This window comes from Botryllus schlosseri, chromosome 6 (genome assembly GCF_051294905.1).
Source record: "Botryllus schlosseri isolate E-star chromosome 6, Bs_hap1, whole genome shotgun sequence".
NCBI lineage: Eukaryota > Metazoa > Chordata > Ascidiacea > Stolidobranchia > Styelidae > Botryllus > Botryllus schlosseri.
The window spans coordinates 26345721-26362178 of record NC_137241.1 but is presented as its reverse complement, the minus strand read 5'-3'; the positions used below and the strand labels follow the sequence as shown (position 1 = coordinate 26362178).

General features: G+C 39.8%; 2 protein-coding genes across 2 annotated transcripts; both read right to left on the bottom strand.

Moving 5' to 3' along the window:
• Nucleotides 1-502: 502 nt before the first annotated feature.
• Nucleotides 503-3674, bottom strand: LOC145441852 (ubiquitin thioesterase otulin-like). The gene is made up of 3 exons (XM_080319803.1): nucleotides 3524-3674; nucleotides 1921-3187; nucleotides 503-814 (listed from the first exon to the last, which is right to left on the bottom strand). The coding sequence occupies exons 2-3, from the start codon at nucleotides 3157-3159 to the stop codon at nucleotides 641-643; spliced, it is 1413 nt and encodes a 470-aa protein (XP_080175929.1). The 5' UTR covers nucleotides 3160-3187; nucleotides 3524-3674; the 3' UTR covers nucleotides 503-640.
• A 2795-nt stretch (nucleotides 3675-6469) lies between these two features.
• On the bottom strand, nucleotides 6470-15444 carry LOC145441849 (double zinc ribbon and ankyrin repeat-containing protein 1-like). The gene is made up of 15 exons (XM_080319801.1): nucleotides 15173-15444; nucleotides 14824-14971; nucleotides 14195-14330; nucleotides 13609-13711; nucleotides 13314-13395; nucleotides 12882-12993; nucleotides 12227-12340; nucleotides 11453-11659; nucleotides 9999-10219; nucleotides 9746-9927; nucleotides 9578-9681; nucleotides 9131-9242; nucleotides 8875-9014; nucleotides 7940-8223; nucleotides 6470-7105 (listed from the first exon to the last, which is right to left on the bottom strand). The coding sequence occupies exons 1-15, from the start codon at nucleotides 15279-15281 to the stop codon at nucleotides 6895-6897; spliced, it is 2265 nt and encodes a 754-aa protein (XP_080175927.1). The 5' UTR covers nucleotides 15282-15444; the 3' UTR covers nucleotides 6470-6894.
• Between the last annotated feature and the right edge of the window lie 1014 nt (nucleotides 15445-16458).

Genomic DNA, 16458 nt, shown 5'->3' with positions numbered 1-16458 from the left:
AAATGGGGGGTTGCCGGCTGGAAAATGGGGGGAATACCCTGAAATCACTTTTTATTGAAGTTTTAGGTCATTTGTCAGGATTGAGGAAACCCTTTCTTCGATTTGAAAAAAAAAGTCATTTTCACTCCACCCTAGGCAACCCTATATAGCGCTACACTGCACCTCCTGATATCACGCCTATAAATGCGTTTCAAACACCCGCGATGACCTTGGTCGACGTGAGCCTAGCAAGTTGTTCTCTGGACAACTGCTTAGCATCAACATAAAGCGCTTCCAGAGCGTAATGTGAGGCGATAAAACAGCGCACTCCATACCTCAAAACGTAAGCGCACGACTGGTCCCCGACCCCATGATTTTGTATTAATCAACTTACAAGACCATAAGTAGCCTACTCGATAGATTACTGACATTCGAAACAGACGAAATTGATATTCATTCCATCCTATCAGGGCAAGGTATGAGTTTATTCACCTGCATATGTTGTGCTAAATAACGGAACCAGTTCAACACAAATGTTATATTTCATAATCGAAATTCATAGAAATATTGAATTTTGATACAATGGTAATAGAGAACAAAAGGATAACTTCTTTCCAATAATACATTAAAGAGAATGAAGATTCGTGCAATGCTATCAAATTCATGGCACAATGACGTTATAATGCCTGTCGTCTTCCGCAATGAGATCGCACGAGTCCCAGTCGTTGAGATGGTCGTCCGGAAAATGGGTCACAAAATCATCTTCGCCAAGTTGAGAAGGTCTCAAAACCCTTATCGTAATGTTCAAGGCGTAACCGAGCAAAAACATTTCAACCTGTAAAGTAGAGGGAGTAGTATTTTTGGAACACCAAATCATTCATGAAACAATCACATCGAGTAATAATCAAGCTTAATTTCTGACAATTTCACAATGAAATCGCTGTACTATACCAATAAGACACGTAATTTATAAATAGTTAATTTTATAGCATGCCAACTTGAAAGAAATTTGTCAATACAAGTTTGCTATTGATTTGCGACTAACTCTAGCAGTTAACCGACATTTGAACATGCAATACTTCGGCATATGTAACTTTATAGCCCCAAAATTAACTATTACCCTGACTATAGCCCCAAAATTAACTATTACCCTGACCGAGCCCTAAACCTAACTTCAAACCATATGCTCAAATGTGCAAAATGCCTTTAAGTTCAGTACCAGCAAAATTCCGAGTATTTGGCGATTATTTTTCAGCAATAAATGCTATACCAGTATCAGCTTTTGAGGCCTAATGCGTAGTAGGACTTTATTTATATTAGGGTTACCATACGTCCTCTTTTCTGACTTTTTTGAAAGTATACAATTGAATTTTGAACGAAAATATTCGGGTTCATTTCAATATGAGTATACTATTCAATTGTATATTGAAGTTCTGTACCTCCAAGAAACTCTTTTTTGAAAGTGTCCTCAGAGGACGCCGAAATGGCCTCTTTTTTGAGAATTTTGGTTAAATATACGGTAAAATTCGACTGCGATACAGTAAATCATCACTGAAGTAACGCTCCGGCGGCTATATCGGTAGCTTAGCCGGAAAGTTGACCCTTTTTTTAGTCAACCAATGGAGAATTCCAGAAAAGTGTCAATTTCTGGAGCCGAGTCGGAAGAATGAATTTTTTTCTCTAGTCAAAGAACCACAAAGTCGAGAAACATTTACCATTTTTTCCGGATTTTACTCCAGAAGTCTAAAAATCTTGAAAAGTGTCCTTTCTTCAGATTTCCAAAATACGGTAGCCTAACCCTAATTTATATGCAGCAAGGAACTATGACATATACCTTCATAGTTCAGGTACGGTACCAATTAGTCAAAATATCGTTTGCAAATGAAACCTTAATTCAGTTGATCACCCCACTTGTGGTTTACAAAAAAACAAATTTCTTACTTGTTCCAAGCCGCCAGTGTCTCCCGCAGCGTTCAAATGATTCAGCATTAGTTGTTCTGGATTTTCACTAGTGTCACGGGCAAAAAGAAGCCAAGCAAATACCGGAACGTCTTCTTCTTTCGCCATACGTTCATACAGTGTCACGGCAGAGTGCAGCATTAGTACTTTCATCGCTTCAAAAAGCAATACCTCGTCAGGTTTGCTGGAGTTGAAATAATCCAAGACATGGTCGATCCTCTCTTGATCTGAGTCCATGTTTCTTGATATCTCGATTTCCTCACAGAATCTTTGTAAGCAGTTCTTCAACGTATCCAATCGCTTTTTAGGAGTGACTTTCAGTCTCCCGGCAAAGCTCCACTGGGTCAACCAAGTACAGTTATGATTTTGCAACAATGATTGAGGGATATCAGGGATGTCGTCAAAATTATCAGCCCACGTTTTCAAGCAGTTCAGGTTTTGCGATAAGATTTGAAAACAAGACGCTCGTAATCCGCAATAGTTGTCTCCGCGTATTTTACGCATTGACGATAACGACGTGACATCAATCATCTGTTGATAACCACGTCGCATGAGAGCAGCTGTGGGTGTGGTGCCTTTCCATTCATACTCAGCATATTGTTCCAGGTCAACACGATTAAAAACACTCAACCCAGTACCATGATCGAGAGGTTCATTTACAGGTGCATTTCCGACATCGATTGGGAATTCAGCTTGAGAATCAAGGGTGTCAGACTCAGTTACAGCATCAGGTTGGAAAATAGCATCTGTCCTTGGTTCCAACAAGACAGGAACATTGATATCATTGGCAGTTGTGTTGGGAGTTGGGATATTTTGATCAAAATCAATGCCATTTACACCATCATTGCGTGCTTGTGCGACACTAGGAATTGATGGCAATTCTCCTGGCACAGAGTCCACGGGTGATAAAGGCTCAAATTCTTCAGGTTTCATTGCATCATCGTTACGTGTTCCCTGGTCTTCATTATCTGATATATCAATATTCAGTCCCGAAGACACATCTGCCGACACATTTTCTGAAGAATCACCGATCTCTGGGACTTGCAGAATTACCTCAGAGTTCTGCCTTGAAGTGACTTGCGATTCAGTTCGTGCGATAATTTCGTCTTGAATTCTCGCGACTTTCGAGGTGAACTCCGGATCCGTGTCACACATCGTGACTTTGATCGATCTTCCATGGAAATTTCTGTACAGGACTTCAACCTCCTCTTGAGAAGCCATCAGTCAATGATTGTGTGGATTGGTATGTCTACAATCAATTGGTAAAAAATAATAATGAAATGAATATACTGTTTAGTTTGCCGGTACCGGTTTGAAAAAACTTTGTTCAGAGATCCCACTATTCACTAGCCTACATACATACCCCGATAAGATACAGGCTTCATTAATTACACATCAGTCATCAGTTACATGTTCCCCTGACTACTAACCAGCTATAGTCTATGACAGCACAAATACCGAGCTGCATAGCTGTAATAACTATATAAATAGCAGGAGCAGCAAGGCTCGTTTTAGTCGTTTATAAAATCACCTTTGTTGTTACGTTTAGGTGTACGGTATAGCGATAACACTACCAAAGCTTTACCCGTCAGTGAGCCTCTTCTATTCTGCCAAAATATAAGGCGTACGTAAATCGCTGAGAAGTGGAAACGGCGGAATACGCAGCATCGGTTGAAAATGGATCTCAAACTGGCCTAGTTAATGCGGAAGGTGCGGGAGACAGTTGGGACATTGCGCAGAGCAACTCTAAAACGCGGAAACAGCTGAAAATGAAAACTTACGAACTTGAGAATAATTTGTCGGAAATGATTCGCCAGCAATCAGCATCGATGTTCTGAAAACAGCGAAATATTTAAATTCAATTAAATAGGAATTAACTAAGAGTTTGGCGTACTTTCAGACACTCGTAGGATGTGTTACTTGTCCGTGTTATTTAATAGCGCCCACATTTTCGATATATTTCCATGAATCCGAATGTAACGACATGCCTACTATTTCGTCTATGCTGCACCGACTACTTGGTAATGATAATGGCGAAGAGTGAGAAATCGTGTACTTCGTCTAATTGTTGACTAACTAACGAAAGTTCTTACGGACTAACCTCACTTCTACTTCAGCATCTCTTGACGCCATATGCTAGCCTGCTTTACTTTTCACGTTTTAGATTCTATCAAGTAGAAAGTAGCATAGTAATTGGATATAGATTCGCGTCACTTTCATCAATGAGATTGTCGCGACAAGTAGACGATGCAAACGCTGGATGCTGACGATAACTGATTACACTTTCGTAAAATGACATCTATTTTCTTCGCTATTATAGTCATTCTGCGTTCGTTGCGAAGATGAGATGTATCTTGCAATTTTGAAATCTGTCACCGGCGATTGACCATCAAGTCTGCGATGTCTCTCCTAATTTACCTCTTGGAGCTACTTACTTGAGTACCTCTCAAAGCTGTCGTTTTCCCCTACTACTCGAAGTAGTTTTGGTATGATTTGGAAAGTGCTACTTGTAGGCTACCATTAATTGGGTTATGACTTTTACTTCTACTATAGACTACTTTGACCACCCCCTTGCTCAGTATATAGCTACTACAGCTATTGTACCGATGATAGATCATGACCTGACATGAAGCCTACAATTGTAGGGGAGATGTGGTACCGATGGATCACTGGGACCGAAAATACTTGAAATATTCTCCATGATAATTCCATGATTACACTCCGTGAATTTGTCTACAATTACATGCTGACAGAATCTTTCCTCACATGCAAAAAAATTCGACCTGCGTGAGTTATGGGGTCTGTGACGAATGATTTACGTTTTAGGGGGTGTAAAGTAAATTTGAATCGACATTTGCATTTTTCTATATCATCTTTCAGACTAACAAACCCTCCATAATTTTTGATGTGAAGTATAGGGCTTGTATCAGGGTATAAAATGGCACATATTTTTTGAATCAATACCCTCCTCGAGTGGACTATTTTCAAGTCAATTACAATATTTATGGGGTGGGGGACCTATGGTACCATAGCCAAATCAAGCAAAATAGATAGACCACTAATCACTTAACAACAGAAATTCGCCTACATATATATAGGCTATAAATCATAGTTACCTGTGGTGTTTTATCGCTATTACGATGTATTTGAAAGTCAAAATGTCGATTTGCGGGTATTATATATGTGGCATTAATTTTGTAAGTTTAAGAGTAACTCAAAACATGATTTTATGCCAACATTTGAGTTGATATAATCTATTTTATTCATGAAAGTCGCGACGAAACATTCTTCATTGGCTAGCTGTAGCTTAGCTTATAGTACACAACAAAACAAGTTAACAAATTTGAGTTTTTGATCGTATGTCTCATAGGTCCCATGGTCGTGTGCCTTTGGACCCACCGGGTGGGGACCGATGACACGTTCGAGCAACAAATTTTAAACGTTTATAAATATTTTTTGAAAAGGCGGATAATCATGTAAATGTCCGCGATAGGTAGAGCTTGTATCGAAGTGTTGAGACAGCAAAAGATCTGCTATTCTCGGCTGAAGATTTGAGGGCCGGAGATCATTTTGCAATTTTTGATCCATCGGTACCACATCTCCCCTACATAACGAAACCTTGTGTATCCACAACATCTCAATATCATTACAGTACTTTGTCCTGTTTTGTAGCTGAATTGTATTTGAACAAAATCTCCCATGTAGGCTATGTGGTACTCTCGAATACTGAAGGGGTAGAAGTAATCTGTTCAATACTAATAAAGTTGAAATTCGGCGGGATCGATGTCTTCGAAAACGCTATTACAGATGCACCGCATTTCCAACCCAGGGCACATATATCATATCTCTTCTCCCTCTCTTTATAATATGCCTGCTAATCGTGTCCGTTACACAAACAAACATTTTGTAATCTGTACCAAAGGCTTGCATTAATGTTCAAACTTGATCCTGTACATAAATCACATAACTACTGCAAAAAGGGATACCAAAAACGGCGACATGCATGAGCAATGAGCATTAGCACTCGGCAGCAATAACAAAACAGCTGTTGACATACAAGATCGATTGCGTCATTCAGTTTTCACCCACATGTACAGAAGTGATAATCTAACCCCAAAAACATTCTTGAAACTCAAGACATATGCAACAGCATGGTTGAAATTACAGTAATGATCAACCTACTGTATAAATACGTCTAAATGTATACCTTGAACTTTACTATGTGGAGGCCACTGAAACCATATATTTTAAACTGTAATACCCGAGTGAAAAATAGAAATATTCTTTCGACAAAAGTAATTTACATAGAAAAGGTGTCACATTTTTCAATCAGACTTCTACAGTCTTCTGCTACACAATGACATGCGTAAAAGTGTCTGAGGTCGTCATTAACAAAATACTTTTACTTTTCCCGACTACTCAAATAGGTCTTGCTTACTGTTACTACTCTCTCAGGTGGTTATGTTTTAGACTACTTTCACTTCTACGCAAGTCTTCTAGGTAAAATTACAGAATATTTAGATTTTGTAAAGTACAGAGAAGCTTCAGGATGCCTGCACAACTTTTGAGTAAAATTGTCATGACCACGGGGCGAAAGAGGCCCTGTATCAAGGTAATCAGATAGATTTTCCAGCATCAAGCATATTTGTAGTGTCAAGAATCCTTTTGCGTTAGTCGCAAAGACGCATCCTATACCCCTAAGGTAGGCTATCCATCTCTGATCCGTGTTCTTAACATCTATTGAAAATCTCTGCTTCTACTTGTAATTGAGTAGAAATTTACCGTGTCCCTTCTACTTCTACTTGAGTGCCAACGTAGATTGATTTCACCACTTGAAAGTGTATTCGTGAAAGTCATCATATTTTGAGTTACACATCTTGGAATGAGTACAGTTGCGGTAAGACACATAATGCAGAGGGATACCGCATCACCCATAACGGTATAATAAGACCCTGTTCAAAATTTATCAGACAATTCACTGTCGGAACTGGAATTTATCCTCATACGCTGCTGCGTTGCACGCCCCCTAGTCTTTGTCATTTGGCTCACAAGCTGTTTACCATTGTGTGCATTGAATATCATGATAATGCTGTTGTAGTCGCCTTTCACTGCCATGTCGTACGCCGTAAGCCCTTTGATGTTTCTGATTGTCGTCTTTGCGTTGTTTCTGAAGAAAAAACGCGAAAAATGTATGAATACTGTTGCATTGCGAGACAGACTCTTCAACCGTGGTGAAAGTAACATCACCGAAGTCAGTAGAGCATTCAGTGGCAAGAATTGATTCAATTCATGCTCTTCTGTGTAAGGTTACAATCAATACGAATACCCTTAACTAATCACTGCAGAGGTGTATATATCTGTAAGTCATTTGATAGCATCTTGTATGAAATTAGGTCGTGTGAGGACCAATTTGGAAACAAACATTCAAGAAACCCCTAATCCTGACCCTAAAATACTGCCATTAATCCAATCAGTAGTAAACAGGTATGTCGACCGCACAACAATGCCAGATTGGTGATGTCTGCAATGTCAGCATAATACCATGCTTCATCCCCTACCAAATTAATACAGGATCGCCCTGGTCATGATTAAGGCTGGGCACAATGATTCAAGTGCCCGAATCCAAGTTGAGTATTGATTCTAAGGATTCGGGCCGAGTAAATATTTTTCAAGTAGGTCTACCTAATTTGTTATAAATAACTACCAATAACCACAACATCCAAAACAGGTCTATACATATTCATAAAAACGACATTTCTTCAAAGCAGTGACCACTCTCGATCAGCAAAATCCTAATCTGGTATTTTCATATCAGGAATTAGCGATGGGCTGGTTAGTTTTGTTACATTTTGGAGTTATTCACGTTTCATTATGCTTAATAGGTTTGATTATAATTCTTATTAGTTTCATTGTAGTGCTTACTTTCATTAGTTTCCTAGCACAAAATAAAGACACAGCCTAATTCCACCAGCAAGACCAGCCCGACAAACACTATACTCACTGCAATAAGAGCTCGACGAGTTCTTTCCCGGACGGGCCAAGTTTGACAGCTTCGTGCAGAGGCGTGTTTTGAGAGGGGTTCGCCTGTTTGTTGATGTTGCTGCCAGCGTTCAGCAAGGTCTTCACGCAGGGGACGTTGTTTTGCATGACAGAGTAATGCAAAACCGAGACGCCTTCACCGTCGCAGCAATTCGCATCAGCCCCTTCCATTAAGAGTCCGCGCAGCTCGTCGATTCTCCCCTTACCCTTCGGTCTGACTTCTTTCAAGAGAAGACGGTCTTCCGGCTGAATTCGGTCACAATGAAATTGATGGCATCCATGAAATGAAGTGCTCGAGTACAATTATACGTAACGTCGTTAATTTCTTTTCAGTTACAAGCGAAGTAGAGGTGGTCAAGTAGTCAAGTAATGACGTATATATCTGCTGAGGTGCCAGTAAAAGTAGCATTTTCCAAGTAAGTACCAAAGTAAGTATTATAGGTAGTACAATCTGGAAAAACTACCAGAGTACTTCAAAAAGCAGAATCAGATCTGAAAGATACATCTCAACTACTAACCAGACTAGAAGTACAAAATGGAAGGTCTTAACATTACTCAAATAAGTAGCTTCAAAAGGTGAATTTGATCGCCGCAGTTAATCAGAGGTGGCTGCATACGTAATTGCAAGATGCATTTTGCGAGCAACTCGAAATAACTATAGTGAAATCTTTGGAAAGATATTCAGGTAACACGTCACAGAAGCTATTTGGAACGGCTGCAATCACAATGGCGCTGATAAAATGGATGCGAACTAATCCAAAACGACATTCTACTTTACAAAATCGGAAGCGTAAACAGTAAGTAGTTTCGCCTTAAAACTGTTCAAGTAGAATCGGAAAATATCGTAAAAAGAAGATACTGCACACTTATGCGCTGCGATACAGCGACCGTACATACTTTCAATTTATCCAGTCTTCCTGTGATGGGATTCCCTTTCTTTAATTTCTTCTTCTTTGTGGATTTCTTGTCGCTATTCTCTTTTTCTTCACCAAAAGTGCTTCCAAACGCAAACTTCTTCTGATTGTTTTGATAAATGTCTGTAACAAAATCATGCACACGAGTGAATATCACAAGCACATAGCTAGTGACATAATATCTCAAAATATCTGAGTATGGAATACTGGCAAAGTTTATGTTGTAGAAAAATTTGTACCTCTTTGAAGCCCTCTTGGACCGTCATCGGAAAAATCGGTGTGTCCTTTCAGCGCAAAAGTAAAGCTAATCGTCATTTCGTCTTCGTGCTCATCAATAGATGCTCCTGTCACCTTTAGAAGAATTGATATCAATCGCTGCATAATGTGACTACATAGTAAGTGCAAAGAAAACGCAACAACTGATATTTACTACTAAAAATATTTGTACTCCATGCTAAGTACAATGTATCAGTACCATCTTTAAATTGAGTTGTATCAGGTGTCAGGTGTCTTAACAGCAATACTCGGGTAACAAAGAGTTACATTCTATGAACTATGTCGATTGCTGATTATAGTGTCAGTATCACTGATCGGCGTACGGCGTACGCAGGAACCTTCACGAATTAAGAGCTGAATTAATAAGAGGAATTTACAGTTTTCGCCAACTCCGATTATAACACCGGTACCTTTCCTAGCCGCGGTTCCCCAAATATGGATCTGAATTCGACTTCGTTAGTAGTGTACCCGCGAATATGACCGCACACATGATCCAGCTGCTTTCTCCAGTATCCTGTAAAAAGAATAAATGGTAACACGCTTGATTATATCCGGAGGATCAAACTAGAAATACCGACCTTTTCCCGGACTGATCGCCGTTAGAGGGGGATTCTTATCTCTCATTCGAAACTCTACAGTTCGAAGATTTGAAATTTCATCCTGGTTTTGCATTATTTTCTTGCCGCCCGGATAAAACAGGCCGACTGTTTGCGTGTTTTGATCCTTCTTGTTCTTTCTCGGAGCAGGGAGCATTCTGGTGCTAAAAATTGGTAGTAAAATACATATTTTGAAAGAATTTTGAATGCGTCGGCGTGTGCGTATTTTCCGTACCTTCTCGGTGACTTGGGTATGTAAGGCAGCGGCATTGCCTGCCACATCGGTAGGTCTTGAAACTGATAACTTTCCAGCATATCGTCGGTGAGATCAGAGTTCCTCGGGTCCAAACGGTTGGGGGCGGCAAATGTGGCGCCGCAGTTGGCGCAAAACTTGGAGTACGGCGGATTGCTTGCTTTGCATAGGGTACAAGTCAACGGACTTTGCTCGGGAACGGGCTGCGACACAAATGAGGTTAATAAACCGGTGCGGTCAGCAAGCGGTTTGTGACACGGAACATTAATTTCAATACGAGAACTAAAAGAAGTGTATCTGACATACCCTGCTAACATAAGATCAGAGGTGGTCAGTCACGAAGTGCTACTTTTCAGAGTGCTTAAATAGACTTTGGCTACTAGCACAATGTACTCAGTAGACTGCTTCCAATTCTACTTGACAGTGCTTTAAACCAATCTACTTTTTACACTATTTATTTGCAAATAATTAGTTTGATCATAGGTTTACATCGCCTGTATAAGTGAAATTGTCGCAACAATTGGGCCAAATAGCACCCTATCTCAGTAACTGGACATAATTTTGAAAATTAAACTTTGTGGTGGTGTCATTCGACATTTTGCGTTAGTTGCGAAGATACCTCTCGCAATTTCAAAAGTAGCCACCTGCGAGGTATGGTCTCCTCCAGGGTTGTAATGACTCGAGTCGCGATTTTTTGGGGACTCGACTTGACTCGAGTCATTTTTTCAAATACGTAAAATTACCTGACTCGAGTCAATTTTTGTATTGACTCGACTTGTACTCGAGTCATTGCGCATGACTCGAACCAAGTCATATGACTTGAGACTTGGACGGCCAACACAGAGGTTTCATTGTAACTTCATTTCATTGGTATTCCGTCTATCAGTCCTGATACTTGGAAAACAGGGCCAGAAACAGCCAACACTGAGGAAAATTGCAATATTATGAATGCGAGCCATTCTATATCACTAAAGCAGCGTTGAAAAAAGTGGCTTGAGCCGGATTGAACAGAAAACTGAACAGTGAACATAACGACTTGGACTCGACACTCAATTACCTGACTTGGACTCGCTGGTGAGATGAAAATGACTCGATTTGACTTGAGTCAAAACTAATAAAATTGTGACTTGGTTACAAACCTGGAATCCTCTACCAAATCTACTTACGGAAACTACTTACTTGAGTACTTTTAAGAACTTCATTTTTTACTTCTACTTGAAAGAGTGTTTACATGTCTTAGAAAAAGCTACTTCAACTTGTAATTGAGCCAAGAGAACGGCATTACTTCTACTTCTACTTGTCAGTCATTTATCTATACCTTTATGGCTTTATCCATTCAACAACGACACAAGATTGTGATGTAATGAAAAGATAGGTACCAGCAATGTACTACCCATGACTAACCACCTCTGCTGGCAACATACAAAATGATTTACCTTGGACCCACACCAGTCGCAGAAACGCGCGTCAGGGTTGTTGACCCGCATACATAACGGACAGCGTACCAACTGCCCATCTAGCTTAGGAAGAGGCGCGGAACTTGCGTCGGTGTGCACCGGGCCGGGGAACCGATGTTCACAAGAAGTGCAATGACTCATGGACGCCGGGTTTCGTGTGCCGCATGCGCCGCAGATAATCTGACCCTGGAAAATAGGAGAATGGTAATTGAGTGAAAATGGCAATGACACTGTAGTTCCATTAGCAAAAATGTGGCAAATTATAAATCAATTGATGGTCAATAGGGCTGGATAAAGTCGTGTATCAGGGGCTGGATGATTCGATTTCGAATCGAGTATCAATCTTCGAGTCCAGTACCACATACTGTGATGTCATACTGTAATATTGACTTGGAAAGTTGAAAAATGTAACACACAAGGAAAATAACGACAGTTTTGAGTTGAGTAAATATTCCAGACTCTCTTGAATCCCATAACTTCAGCACTTTGTGACAATGCAGCTGGTCGATCACCAATTCACAGAAGCGTCGTGTCAGAGAATATGCATAGTTCTGTACAAGTTTACAAGCTATGAACGATTGAGATTTCGAGGCTCCCACTGTTGGGAAGAAAGTTTCGAAAGCATATTTTTCATTAATAAAATAACTTTTAGTGTGAAGGAGGTGTATTTTCGTTACTCAAAAACCTCAATTCTCACTACTAGACTTGAGTATTGAGAATTACTTCGTTTTCCTCAAAAATAATCCTCCTCACCTCAAAGCGCACACTGGACACGGGCTTCAGTTTTTCAGCGATCGGCTCTTCGCAAACGATGCACCTCGGTTGATTCAATGGAATGTAAGACCTGCACCTTGTACACATCCCCATCTGTAATGTCCATTTTTACTTTGAATTACAACAGCCTTTCAACATGTGAGCTGTCTTCATTCCCTAGCCATTATAGGCACGACTTGGGTGAATCGGAGAACATCAACAGTTCAAACTACATCATGAGTGTGCAGGGTGCACTGTTTCAACTATTTTGGCAATCGGGTTATAAAAAATGCAGTTATAAATAGTGCAGTGAATCCAACGGCCGCAATTTAGTAACATTGATGATGGGACCTATCAAAAAAGTTTGATATCGCACTATGCAATATGCATAACAGCCGGTAATAGCGGAAGGGAAATCCCGGATAGTGTGAAAATAATGTCTAAATTTTGTCTAAAACATTAATCCGGCAAGTCATCGTGATTCCGGTGATTTTGGGCTATTCTTTTAGCCCTCTTAACCTTGGCTCAAACATGTCAGACTGTGCTAAATTAAAAAAACCTAGTTCGGTGGCCGAATGCTACTCAACCCATAACACTGTACAGTGTACATTACCAACGAGATCTACGGCATGTGATTATCCAAAGCCTCACTCACAGATCCTGGTTCCACAGTCGGTGCGCCAGGAGCAACCGGTACTGGCTTTCCACAGCTTCCACAGAATCTGGCGAATGAGTTTTTAGGACGCCGGGCATCGCAATACACACACCTGGAAAAAGCGTTTAGCTACATATGATCGTGTTCTGCGTATGTACGTTGAAGAGCTGGGACACATCATACTAAATCAGTTTCAAAACTACTTGGCTTTCATTTACTTATTCTGCCTGCAGTATTTTTGACCAGTCCACCAATACCAACGATTCTACATGAGCAGATTACCTCATCATCATACCGCATCATTGGGCACCTACACCTCATATCCTGAGGAAACATGGAGGCAATCAACAACTTTACAGTTATTCAAATCAGGTCTAGATAATTGGTTGATAACAGCTCATGAACCATCTTATAGCTGTATTGACTCCTTACTTGTCGCAATCTTGTTCCAAATTTGCATTAGTAGATCTTCTTATTTCGCTTGCGCGGCTTGAAATCATGCTTCTGTTTGCCACTAGAAATAAATTATCTATCTATCATACAGCGTTACGTAGGGAAATTTGTTTTCTACTATTCCACTGCATCATGCAAACTGCAACGGAACAGAACCAGGCTCCATCGCTGAGAATAAAATTGCAACAATCTTTTTCATTGATTATTAGGAATAACATGTGATTCTGACAAATAAAACCCGGTTACATCTTGCAAGGTGCAGAGAAGCGCTTACCGCTTAGCGGTGGAGATCGAGGCGGTGTCTTTGCCAATCCGACTTGGTCTAGTCGCAGAGGCGAGCCATCAATAATTGAAGTTGTGATTTGTTTCGATAATCTCTGCATTTAAATAAATCTCATTTGTAACAGTAATCGCTAGGCGGAATTGGACAACTATACAATTCTAGTTGTCTTATTGGAGCGAAATGCCGGTAATCTAATTTTAATCAAAATTGTGAAATGTTTCTATGCTAATCTAATTTCTGGTTTTCTTGAAAATGCTACAGGAGAACTGTATAAGTGTGAAACGATCCATGTTGAATTTACAGACATTTACCATTCCCATGCTTATAAGGATGAACTCTGATTTGATAGGAACTGAACTTGATTGTGTTGTATTTCGTTATAATTCAGAAGTTAATTCAATTTCCAATTTTTTGCAAATTCAAATTCAAATTCTAATCCAAGCTATAATTCTAATTCTAATCTAATTCGGAAAAGTTGAAAATTTTCTAGACGTCCACCTCTTCTTTGGAGGTTAGTCACAATCTGCTATATGTGCTACGGGTCCTAATATTCCATTCATATTAATTAATTTATTACCTTATTTTCCCTTGCCATTTCCAGTTTGAAATTTCGATCATCGTCGACTGTATCGCTGTCCGAACCAGAAGTGAGGACAGGTTCTGCATATCTGACATCAAATACTTTGGTGACTACGTTACTTTCTCTGCCATCTCTGAAAAATAAATGCTACTGCTTCAGAGGTTCTAGTTGAAATACTTGCACAGCACGGCTCTTCAAAAATGACTTTTTTTGTCAAATCGTACCAGTACGGTGACCGATTCTTCGTTTATTTATTATAGATGTGCTCACCGTAAATACTATTTTATTCAAATCCAAATTTTTCGACGGCAATAACTCCGCTTCCACTGATTGGAATTGAACCAAATTTGGTGAGCATCGTTTCTATAGACAGCCTAACACTTTCATGGGGTGAACAGAAAATTTTCAAATTTATTTATATTTATTTTTATATAATAAATAGAAACTTTCTTCTTCTGTAGCAAAGCGGTTACTGGCTGGAATTGAACCAAATTTTGTGTGTAGGCTTAAATGAGGTAACCTAACAATTTTATCAAGTAGCCAGTACAATTTGAGAAAAAAAGTCATTTTTGAAGAGCCCTATTGCACAGCCAATATGGAAATATGGATCAAGTTTGGGAACATACTTCATTCTTGCTAGGGCTTTCACAGTCCTTTTCCCTGCCCGAAGCATGAAGGGTTCTTTGTATAAAAGTGTGGTGTTTTCGCCAAGCTTACGAATAGGTTCTGGTCTTGTATTGTCAACAGTGTAATAGATCTTCGATCCAGGTGTAGCTGGGTAAAATATAACACGAATTTAACCAGCATTATCGATAACTGTCAATCAACAACATAAAGAAGTTGGTGCTTCTTTGAAGATATACAGTAATTTGTCTGTTTATTGTAACTGGATTTCTTGGTGCAGATTGATAAATGTTATATAATTTAACTAGATGAGAATTATAACGGGAATTGATAACGAAACGAAGTACAAACCAGTTTTCACTTCAATCAGTGTGTTGGAGTCGATGATGTTCTTTGATTCCCCTGGAGTCGGAATTCTCAAAGGAATTATAGTTGGCACTGCGATCGCTCCAGCTGCCATCCTGAATGACGATTTTTGATAATTTCGGCTTCAGTATCTTAAACTTGGCGAGATCTATCAACCCAAAAGCACGGTTACGCCGGGCTGCTGCATGTTTTCAAACAGAGCTATGGCAACGCTTCGGTCCGTTTACGGTTGGAGGAGTTTACTCTAGTTGCTGAACCACAGCGATCTTCGAGCACGGCATGTCGCCAGAAATCACTGGACCGATTATTATTATCATATATTTGGTGCTAGTATTTTTTATCCGCATAAGCACACAACACACAAAATGCGATGTTATACACTGGTAGATGGATGTCAAAACAAGAACCGATTGGTGAATGAGGTACGACAGCAACCTAGTAATATAGAAATGCCGACCTAAATATTCGACATTGTGGGCGTGACTTATGTTGATAACTGTGCTCAAATTATTGTCACGGCTACGACTGTTTAGGAATCGCAGAGTGGATTCTGTTACAACCTAAATACGGATAATCATTATGAAACTAAATCATGGGGTTTATTTGACGAGTACGAGGTCGGATGGCAGTTAGATGACGAACTGATGCTACTGAGCTAATCTAAATTCAAAGTCGCTTATCTCGCACTGGGCGGCAAAATTAGGAGTTGAAGCAGACTCCTCAGAATATGATGGTTTCATCGAGATATATCGCGCCAGCTTGCTTTGGATTTCGCTAACGAATATCACAAGTAAGAACTACAAATACAGGTCACTAGCTCATAGTGGACTCCTCATTTGTACAGACGCATTTAATCCTGTGGCTACGATGTTTTCTCATGGTCCTGGTTTCCTCAAGTGAGGCATTGCTCTTGTTATGTAGCTCCAGCCAATGATATATATGATATGTATATATATCATTGCTCCAGCTAACAGCATAATTTCGTTCGCGCGTACTGCCAGAACCCCCTCTCTCCTCCAATACATCGATCTCGTAAAAGGACAAGCATTGTATCGCATTTTTGTGGTGTATTGAACTGATAAAATTGCTAATAAACCAATCAATCAATCAATCAGGTTTATTAATATATAACCAATGATGTTGATGATAGCCTTTTCCCCGAATTGCTCCACTCCACAATTATTTCTCTGCATCTTACTGCTATTTGCTACTTATGCAAGAACTTGTTCCGAGTAGTTTTATAGAGGACACTTTTTCAGAATTTTCAGACT

What these genes read in the sequence shown, in the direction of transcription:
- LOC145441849 (XM_080319801.1), bottom strand. Translation starts at nt 15,281, where the DNA reads ATGGCAGCTGGAGCGATCGCAGTGCCAACTATAATTCCTTTGAGAATT. An exon ending in TTGGAACAAGATTGCGACAA is followed by an intron (nt 12,994 to 13,313) that starts GTAAGGAGTCAA and finishes CGCTTTTTCCAG; the next exon opens with GTGTGTGTATTGCGATGCCC. An exon ending in GGGAACCGCGGCTAGGAAAG is followed by an intron (nt 9,243 to 9,577) that starts GTACCGGTGTTA and finishes ATTCTTCTAAAG; the next exon opens with GTGACAGGAGCATCTATTGA.
- LOC145441852 (XM_080319803.1), bottom strand. Translation starts at nt 3,159, where the DNA reads ATGGCTTCTCAAGAGGAGGTTGAAGTCCTGTACAGAAATTTCCATGGA. An exon ending in ACACTGGCGGCTTGGAACAA is followed by an intron (nt 815 to 1,920) that starts GTAAGAAATTTG and finishes TCTACTTTACAG; the next exon opens with GTTGAAATGTTTTTGCTCGG.